We start from the raw sequence: 11,167 nt of genomic DNA on the forward strand, positions 1-11,167 counted from the left end.
AGACATGCTTCATGCTCAAGAGGCAAGGAGATACCTCCTGTGACAGGTAGAAAGAGGAGCAGGTTTCTTCTAGGGATAATGACATGTCCCCATAAATTGCATTCTAACAGAGAATGAGACTCCTTCAAGTACATACATGACAGAAATGACTCCACCAACATTAACAATGACAACCTAAGTGATTTCAGGGCACACATTCTGTTACTACACATTACTCCTGGTTATCAGGGCACAATGTGGGACTAGGATTAATGGTTTCTTCCTTTTTCCCTCCTGCCACTGCCTTGGGTTCGTGCAGTGCTTGCCTCTAAATGAGATACTAAGCACCACAAAGAACTTCTACCTTTACACATTCCCAGTACTGGCAGAGTTGTCTTCATTGCAACAACTAATATAATTGCATCTTCTTGCCCATTCAGTCAGAACTCCTATCTGATTCCTCCAGGTCCCAAGAGACTTCTACTAGCTGCTCTGGCAAGTGAAGCTTCAAATCAATAACCCTACAGCTGTGAACTCTTCAGAGAAAACGATTTATTCGCCATACGTGTCTTTGTATATGACTGTCACCTAAGCAGCAACACATCCATTTATCCATTACGAAGCTTACAGGTCAAAGAAAGGGCCGAGGTCAAAGGCTGGAACACAGCACGCAGTACAAGAGCTTCAGCTATTAAGTGCAGAAGCGTAGGATAATTAGCAAAGTTCAAGTTTGCGTGATCATGCATGGGGAGAGTTTGTGTCCAATGGCAGAAAAACTGATAGTTAGGATACCTCGTAGGCACCCTTCCCTGCAATTACCAGCGGGATAAAATGGGAATAGATTACAAACACCCCGCCTTCATGTTCACATGCAGGGGACAGATAGTTTGAAGACTCTGCATGCATGGACATAATTAGGATTTGTGCCAATGTACTCCAAGAAGAGCTATAAATATCTTTGCTTAGCTCATTCAAACTCCTTTTATACACTCCTTTGACCCTATTTGGAATCAATACTGGGAGTTCTAAGTGGTATAATTACTGTGTACCAATCACCATCATTGGCCCTTTAATAAATTTCTACTATAGAATTTAAATGAGTTCATCTGCACAAGAAGTACATTTAGTTAGCAAGCATACATAAAAAGACAAAAAAAAAAAGACAAAAAAGGAAATAAGATTATTTTTCTTCACCCACTTTTGCAGAACCTTTAAATCAAGATTTGATGACATCTCACGTTTAAGTGAGTACTGGTAGTAGTAACTGAGGTCAGCACCATTTTCCTCAATCTCAGAAGTTATTCTGAATAAACTCCCAATTTTGAAATCAACCTTAAGAAGAAAGGCTAAACATAGAGGTTTCATTCAGTACTGTTGAAGTAATTAAGACCACTCTTTATTTGAGAAAACTCTGTCCTTTGATAGCTCAGCTTATATCATTTTAATGTGCACTTACAAAGTAACTAATCTATATTGTGAAAGTTGAACTTAAGTAATTTATTTGGTATCTATGTATCTGCAAATCTCTATGAAAAAAATGGTGTTTTGAGGTTTGTTTCATTCTTAATAAATTTTATTCTTTGACATACAGTGGGCTCAAGAAAGACTGAAACATGACAACTGAGGAAAGTAGTTAGATTAGGAGAAAGAGCCTAATTTATCCTAAAATGATGAGAAGTGTCCTAGTCAGAATGAATGCCACTAAAGTTTCACCTGCATGACTTTCGTATGAGATTGGCATTTCCTTATTGTCAGTACTCAACAAATACACCCAAAAGAGAAAGTTTACACTGGGCTAGGCTGCACAGACAGGAGGAGTAAGAGAGGAGAACAAAAAAAGACACCCCACACCTGCAGCTGTGGTTAATTGAAAAAATTACTATCTTGTTGCTTATAATCTGATCATACCTAAATTAAAATAAGGCACTTGCTTACACTTAAGAAAAATCTTGGTAAGATCCTCGATACCCACAAAACATACTTTGGGAGATTTCTGATATGCATTAGAGCAGAAGGCTGAAAAGGCTTACGGTATAGTACCGATAAACCTAAAAACTTGTTGTTACCTTTAATTCCTTGGAAAGAAATTGATTTCTCAGTTTCTGAAACACAATATATTCTAAAAACTGCTAGACTACTTTCAAGAATCACAGACATGTACAACTAAGGTTTATATTGTGACTGAGTCAGGAATCAGATAACCACATTAAAATAATTCATTGCCACATGTGGTGCAGCCTCCTTTCTGATGTCAACCTCTCTTCCATCCAAAGTCTGGAAAGCAAGAAGGCTACCTTCTAGTGACCAGATCAGAAACCACATCTGTGCCATGATGTCTGAGAAGCGTGTCTTTTAGACAAAAAAAGACAAGTTACCCAGAATGCTTTAGGCCAAATCTTCACCTACACTGTAGAAAGCAAAAGTGCTACTGATAAACTGTTCATGAGTACACACACCTATGCTTAATTCTTTTTTGAGACCAAATATATCCTCAGTTACTGCTGAGTGCTGCTCTACATGTATTCGTAACTTAAACAATTTTAAAAAAACCTATTTCAAAAGACATCAGGTATTCTCCCGAGGTACTTCAGAACACAAAGAAACATGGCAAGGGGATAGCTTAAACGTATCTACATTGATATGTAGATATAGTCTTGACAGACAAACTGATCATACTGATGAATACCAGGATCTGCTTTGATTGGAAGGGCAACAGCAATTCCTTTAAAAGTAGGCTGATCAAAAGGGTCTGTTGTTCAGGAACTGCCACATTATTCAAACAGATCTATTGGTGAGTGTTGTATACTTCTGAGCCTTCTTAATGAGGAATAGAAGCAAGTTAATGCAAATAAAGCTTAGGATAACTCACAGAGGATTTTTAAAATAAGAAGGGACAAAAGCTCTTCTCCCATCTGCACCAGCAATTGTTTTTTTAAAGCAAACGGCAAAAGGGAATCCTCACCCGTGCATGCGCACACACCAGTGGTACCAGCCACAAGGAGACCTCGTGTTTCAGGGCGATGGTCTTGGCTTTCAGCTCAGCATCTACTCTTGCTGCAATGTGACACTGGTTTATTAAGCATACACTAGAGATGCTTCTCAAGTCTGGTCTGGAGGCTGCCTCTTCATTAATGAAACCATAACCAGAGTCCCTCTTGCCTTGTTTTTCAGATATAAGAGGGGTCATTTATTGTATTATTTGCCAGGTTCCTCTCCATTCTCATACACTAAGACAACACCTGTGGTGCTGATCATCAGCACTTAAAACAGTGAGGATGTAGATCACAACACGTCAAAAATTGTCACACAGCAACTCCTTCCACCATTTTGGAAGCTGTTAAAGGATCCCCTACCTCACTCTTTCGTTCAGTTCATCCTGCAAAAAACCATACATATTTAAATGAAGAAGCAAATCCTATTTGCAAACCTCAAGACAGCAGTGCTAAAATTTCTTAGGATGCAGACATAGATCCATTTCCATCCCGGAGCAATTGGCTTTGGCCTTCAGCACCAGTTGAGAAATCATGAGTGCTCAAGGAATCCACTCAAAGGAGACTAGGCTTCTCTAGTAATTGTTAGAAGACACTTCACTTGAATCATTCAGCATAATCACATACTGCAAATATGATACCTATGTAGATGACTAACCAGATAGAATATGAGAATAAAAACAAAGAAAAATGATACTTAAAATTAATTTAAAAAACCCCACACAAAAAACTACCCACACTAAAAGCAAATTCATCAATTCAAAGAAAACCAAAACCAATCTTTCAAGGGTTTGGGCGTCTATAATTTGAAGCTTCCACACAAATGCAGCTTCAAGGTCACAGAAACAACCGAATCATTATTAACTCTAATCATAGTATAAAATAGTGTCAAACTACATGTAAGTAATTGGATGTGATTGTACCACACCAAGACATACATTAAATTACATTTGTTTATTCTTATCTTTTCCATACAAAATGCTCCAGGTCATCTGTCTAGCAAAAAATATTTCCAATTATTCCTGAGACTGACTAACATTGAATCATCATAAACTGCCTGCAACAGTTACTCACTATCACTTAGTCATTTAACTGCTACTCACGATCGTATCACTAATGGCTATCACATGCTATTTTCCTATATTTTCTTATGCTACATAACATAATAGGCCAACAGAGTGAGCTAGGATTAAACAGCATGTTTATAATAGCAAAAAAAACCCAAACAAGCAAACACAAAAAACCCCCAGGGAAGACTATAGTTACTCCACACATCTTCCCCTGCAGAAAAGCACACAGTGCATAAAGCCGGATAGCATCTTCAAAAATATTTCAAGCTTTTGCAAGCCCTACAACCCATGCAATCCATACTGAAAGACTCAGTTTTTTCTTAAACGGGCAAGTAAAATATCAGGGCCACTATTCTTGTCTAAAATTCAAATCACACAACTTGAGTTTCTGAGTTTGCTCTCCTCCCTACTGGTTTTTATTACGTCACCTATAGCCCCAAAGGCTCCTCTCTCTTCTCTTCCCTCCCTCCCCAAGAAAAGTCAAATGCACAAAACCTCTCTCCTGGTTGGCAAATTGCTCATTTCATCTCAAACTGTAAAATACCACCAACTTAGGATTTTGGGAAAACAGAAAACTTTAAAATCAGGCATTTCAGAACTAATTTATGCATACAGATTTATTCAGGTTATAACAAGAGAAAGCATTCTATGATTTTTAGCTTCAGTTCAATCACAATTAAAACCTTCCAATTGTGGGATGTTCATACATGTAGTATGGAATTTTAAGGGTATTTCACATGACTAAGCTAAGCATAGGGATAAACCCTTACAGAACTCTGGCCATGAAGAACAAAATAGAGGCTAGTCTACAGGGTGGTTGACCATAGACTTATCTTCCGCATACTACTGAATTAAGAATTCAATATAAAAGCAAACACGGTTTACTAAATATTTACTTGGAGCTCAAGCTAAACTATGTTAAAACAAAACACCAGAAAACCTCAACCATAACATATTTTATACACTTCTGTGATCTTGCAACTGTTCGCAGTTACAGTTAAAATACATGCTGGATTTTAATTTCTCCATTCCATTGTAGACTGTCCATGGGATTGGGGGAGGTGGGTCAAAAGGGAGGGGCAGGGCATGTGTGTGTATCTCAAGTATGCTACAGTATCTGTGCTTTTAAATGAAACAAATAGCTCAGTATCATTATAGAAATAAAAAGGAAAATGCAGACTGCAGTATTAACTGGGTAAAATAATCCTTTCCTTTCCAATAACCAGAAGCAGCAGTACTCAAACTGTAAACTACGAATGAGGATGACCATGCAGAGCACTTCTTGGGTTCCTCTGGCAATCTATGGTGCTGTTCATCATGCTCTCCTGACCTTTGCTGAAGTATTTTATTAAAAGTCACACAGAGTTATGGATACAGTTTACTATTATCTTCCAGTTCTGTGTCAACAAGAATGTTACCATTCACAAAAAAAACAAAAACAATGTGGTCCAATTAATGAAAAAGTTCAAGAAGTCCTGAACTACAGCTGCTTAAAAGGTAAGCAAATGTTTTTCTGTTATCATTAATCTTTTGCTCATTGTAAGTAAAAGGAGTATCAGCAAACAGAAAGACTAGAAACTGAAGAGTTTTGTAGAGTTGTTGGATTCTTAAAAATTGTTTGGATTTCATGCAAATTAACTTCGGTCAGATTTAAATCAGATGAATAACTTGCATACTGTTAGCCAGACAGGACATTTAAAGAGCATACCTGTTAAATATGTTCTCACTTGCAGCGTACTTGTCCAGTCTTCCCAAAGGCGTCAACATTTCATCTTGTGAGACAAAGTCCAGGGCTGAAGGTATAATAATCACATCAGACTCTGAGCTGTAGTCATCCACACCAACTATCAGAGACATCAGAAATATTCCTTACAATCACAGTAGTTTAACACTAAAATGATGTCTGTTGTTGGTCTGAAATACAGAAGTCTAGGCAAGGTCCCATGGACAACGTATTTACTAACTGCACTACATCATCCCCCCAGCTTTCCCCCGCCTCCATAAGGCCTTTTTATACAGTGATTCATTAAGTATAAGTTGGACCGAATGGATTTTGAGTTACTTGCTCTAAATTCCCAAATATGATGTTTCACTAAACATGTATCTCACACTGTTTTTAGCTGACAAACAGCATTTTTATACCTTAGATTTTTGTTAAGCAAATTCCTTTTAGGTAATTCTAAATGCAGCTTTTTGAAGACGCACAGACAAAAATCATAGCAGCAGTTAGCCCAGAGATAAAGAGTTAATACAACATCATGTAACAGAACAAAGAAGTTTTGTTTTTAAAAAAGAAAAATCTAAATTAAGCGTGTTAAAAATGTCAGGTGTGTGTTGCTATATCCAACTACCAACTAAAATAGGCACAATACACCTATTGCATAATTATTAACCAGCACATCAATAGGGAACTTCATATAAACAGACACCTTTATCAACATGGAACCACAATGAAAAGGAAAAGGGGTCCATCCGCACTGTGCAGAGCTGCTTGAAGAACTACAAATTGAACTACCACCTTTTCTGGCTTCAATATACCCTCTAAACTGCTCAAAAACTCAGTCCAACAACAAACACCTCAGACTGCAAATGCAATCTCATATTTGCTAGTATTACAAATGCATTCACTTATTTCCAAGAACTATCCCAGGTCACCTGCTTTACTCCTGAAACTACAACACAACAACTATTCTTCAGTCTAGCCAAGTTTCTCTGAAATGCCCTTTGAAAACCGGCAAATAGAGATGGATAGAAAACAAAAACACATCTAGAAGTCTAACAATGACTTTTTTTTTTAAAGTGAACTATATAAAGGAAAGATAAAATATTATTGTCCTCTTAGCTTCGATACAATTATACCACGTTATATAAATTGGTTATCATCATCTTCAACATTCAGAATACACAAGCAGATACCATTTTCTGAATGTCTTCCTTAATATATTTCAAATGTCAAAAGAGTTAACACCAAATGCTCCGTAAGAGTAGTATTTTTAGAGCCAATAGCATCCCTTTACTAACAAACTACTACTCCCATTTTCTAGGTAGAGAATCAATGGACATGTTTAATTGGTCATAAATCCCATCCCTGGAGGAGGGTCCAAATTCTGCAGCTGCTGATAGGACATGAAATCCTACCAGAAACCAAACGAAGTAGTAATGGGAAAAGGCCAAGGGCGTAAGAGGAATATGGGAGACAGGGCCAAGGAAGAAAGTGTGCTAGGAGCTGTGAGACAAAGCAGATGGAAGAGCAATCTGGGAAGAGGAACTAGTGCTCTTGGATATGCCTATAGTAGAGAGGATAAACTGCAGGGAAAGGCTGAAAAAAAAAAAAAAGTCAGCCACAGAAAGCTATTGCAGTACAAAGGGAAGGCACATAGCAACCCCAGGTTTACACAGAACTGTTTGAACCTGGGTTTGGTTGGTTCCGTTTGTTTCTTTCTTTGTTTGCTTTGGTGTTTTCTGGGTTTCGGGGGGTGTGGGGTGTGGTGGTGTTTGTTTGGGGTTTTTTTACAAGAAGCAATTTTATTTTCACAGGAAAGGTGCAGAAGGTAAAAATGGACTTATAATGCAGGTTAGGAATTTATGCCAGGTTAAGCTAACAATGAGCAGGCTACATCCTTTGACGGGCTCATAGGCCGTTCAACCATTGATCCAACTAAAACCAGAGGTTCTCCTGTGTTCAGTTAGGCCATGCACCCTTCTCACACTGAATAGTCTTTTTATAATAGACTGTATCAGTTGGAAGGGACCTACAACCACCGTCTAGTCCAACCACCTGACCGATCCAGGGCTGGCCAAGTTAAAGCATGTTGTTAGGAGCATTGTCCAGGCGCCTCTTGAACACTGACAGCCTTGGGGCATCCAACACCTCTCCAGGGAGCCTGTTCCAGTGTCTGACCACCCTCTCGGCACAGAAACGCTTCCTCATGCCCAGCCTAAACCTCCCCAGGCGCAGCTCTGAACCCTTCCCAGGCGTCCGGGCGCCGGATCCCAGGGAGAAGAGATCAGCACCTCCCTCCCCACGTCCCCTCCTCAGGAAGCTGTAGGGAGCAGTGAGGTCGCCCCTCTGCCTCCTCCAAACCAGGCAAACCCAGAGCCCTCAGCCGCTCCTCGGAGGACATTTTACTGTACGCGACCTCCTACCATTGGAGGGCTGACTCAAGACATAGCTGAAGCAAAAACACACTGCAGCATCCACACATGAAATAAGTTACACAGATAGTCCTCATTCCAGGAAGATAATTGCATGCATTTTTCTTTTTTGTATCATTTTAACTGGGCCTTTCACTAAGGAGCTAAACCACTGCACTTGGGTTGATTTCTAAACCACAGAACTTAAATTAATACAGCTGTGGCATAGCCAACTGGGAAGAAAAAACATCACTCTAATAATCAGTGAAATTAATTTTATTACAGGGTCCTATCTTCCTACTTTAAAGTCTGTTAAGCCTATTTAAATTTAAAAGCATAAATTGAAAATACTATGTCAAAATACCAACGTAATTATTCTCACCAATATTATTTTTATTTAGCTGTCAAATGCATTTGATGTCTCCTACTAGTTCAAACAGAAAGTGAGGTGTGCTGGTTTGACTGCTGTGTTTGTGCATTGCAAAATTAAGTTTAGCACTACGTGGGGCTTGATGTGCCTCAGCTACTGATGCTGAGCAACATTTACTATTTAAATAATTCCAGCATTTCAGCTCATAGTCACAAAAGAGATCATTCTAATGGCAGCATCCTCATAAACACAACACTACTATCAACAGGGAAGAGAGGGGAGATACAAATAAATCAATTGATACATGAACAGTTTATAGTTGTTTTTAAGTACTGTTACAGTTACCTTATATATTCATTTTTACTTTCAACATCAAGCCACCAATCCAAGTGATATACAGCATCAACCCAGGGGAGTTCCCATTCTAACAAAGGCCCTCCTATGGATGTTTGGTTTTAACTTGACCCAAATATGATTCACCAATAATCTAACCACTCCTCATCTGCAACGCATAAAGAACACACTTTGCATTATTCAATAAACCAAGTCACTTTGATACTCCCAACACTTGGAAGTCTATTCCAAAAAAGCTATCAAAAAGGCTGTTAACTGAATATTAGATTCCTGAGATGTTAAAATATGTTACAGAGGATTAAGCATTTTTAGAGGAAAGACTGCAGCCCAGGTGACCTTCATCCTACAGACATGTTTGGAGTGCATTCATCCCCTACAGCTATTAATCCTCTTACTACTACAAACTCTCATTCTAAAAATTTTCCTTTCTTACTCCCTCTTCCTTATTCCTCTCTTATGGAGTTAAGAGTCCTCAAACATGACTCTGCAAACTCTTTATTTTAGAAACGGTGCAAAGCTTTCCCAACAAATATACAGTGCCCATTTCCCACAGAGAAACAGCTAAAAGAGCATTTTGAATACATGACCTTTGAATTTAGCCATACACAGTTGTGTGCAACAGGGAGCACATTTTATACTTCTGTACAGTTGAAATTACTGTATTTTAGGCTGCTAATGTGCTACAAGAACTGACAGTCAGTCTGACTTCTATCATCTCAACACTTATTTCTTTTTATGTTAATCTCCACTACTGGCTTTTCTTGTTTAACACTACTTATATGTGATCATACTCCCAGAAATTTACAGTTTAAAATTAAGTTAAAAGTACATTTTAAAATCAGGAATATATTTTTAAACTTGATTTTTAATGTTCAGAACATCAGTACTAAATTTCAAATTTAAAATGAATATTGTTTATGGTCTCTACTGTTCATATAGTTCACAGCAATTGCAGTATTTTTTAACTGAAAATTGCTTATTTCATTTTACTTTTGAATAGATTTGTGTTTTCTGATACTCATGGATAACCATATCTAAAGTCAGCAAAACTAAGCCCTAAGTTTAGAACTACAGGCGTTACCCTGGTATCCACGCCACTATTTTAAGTATTAAAGGTTGAGGACAATCCTGTGTGTTTTAACACTTGAGGAAATTTCTGGAGTGAAAATGTGTTAGTTATAGCACTTACAAAGCACCTTGGTTAGGTGTCAGACCTTCTTCTTCCCTCCACATGAATAAAACCAAATTTTTCCCATAATACTGTAAATCACGTGCAACTGACTGCTGTCGAGATCTGGGGTCACAGTCTATTTGACAGTGCTGCCGGGACAAGATGGCAAGTCCTTAAGCACTGGGCACCAATTCACGGCAACTTCTTTTTGCAGCAACTGGCACCTGACAACTTGTGACTGCAAGGGGAGACTGGAAAGGTGCAGAGAGGTTTTCCAGTGAAGCCACAAACATCTTGTTTACCTCCCCTAAATTTCAAGTACGAGCTTTACAGATGTGCTCCTACGTTTGTAGCATGATGATTTAAGGTAGATAGCAGGTCAAGTGTCATGTATAAAGAAAGATATCGTGACATAAGTATTTTCAGAAAAAAATTGCCAGACCATGAGAGGATGAAAAAGTTTAATATTAATAGAAGACTGGTTAGTTAAAAAAGAGAAAAATAAGAAATTTTGTTTAAATTGTATAGGATTTCTTTTTTTAAATAAACTAATGACATATGTAACATTTCCTGAGGGAACTGGCAGATGAAGTTACCAAGCCACTATTCATCATACTTGAGAATTTGTGGCAGTTTGGTGATGTTTCCACTGACTAGAAAAAAGGAAATATAGCCTCCATTTTTAATGGTTTTAAAAGAAGGGATGTCATCCAGAGGGACCTGGACAGGCTGGAGAGGTGGGCCACTGCCAACCTCATGGAGTTCAACAAGGCCAAGTGCAAGGTCCTGCACCTGGGACAGGGCAATCCCAAATACAAGTACAGGCTGGGTGGAGAATGGATAGAGAGCAGCCCGGAGAAGGACTTGGGGGTACTGGGGGATGTGAAGCTCAAAATGATCCCACAATTCATGCCTGCAGCCCAGAAAGCCAACCGTATCCTGGGCTGCATCAAGAGAAGCATGACCAGCAAGTCCAAGGGAGGTGATTCTCCCCCTCTACTCTGCTCTCATGAGAAATCACCTGCAGTACTACATCCAGCTCTGAGGCCCCCAACATAAGGGGGACGTGGAGCTATTGGAGCGAGCCCAGAGGAGGCCA

General features: G+C 38.8%; 1 protein-coding gene across 1 annotated transcript in view; it reads right to left on the bottom strand.

Moving 5' to 3' along the window:
• The window catches only part of PPP4R1 (protein phosphatase 4, regulatory subunit 1), a gene marked incomplete at its 5' end in the record, with an annotated part of 48,239 nt that extends 42,356 nt beyond the window's left edge, over positions 1-5,883 (bottom strand). The window contains one exon of the mRNA XM_010149226.1: positions 5,748-5,883. Coding sequence (XP_010147528.1) covers positions 5,748-5,883 — 136 coding nt within the window. The remainder of the gene's footprint in view (positions 1-5,747) is intronic.
• Positions 5,884-11,167: the final 5,284 nt, after the last annotated feature.

The sequence above is a fragment of the Eurypyga helias genome, unplaced genomic scaffold, assembly GCF_000690775.1.
Source record: "Eurypyga helias isolate BGI_N326 unplaced genomic scaffold, ASM69077v1 scaffold4263, whole genome shotgun sequence".
Taxonomy (NCBI): Eukaryota; Metazoa; Chordata; class Aves; order Eurypygiformes; family Eurypygidae; genus Eurypyga; species Eurypyga helias.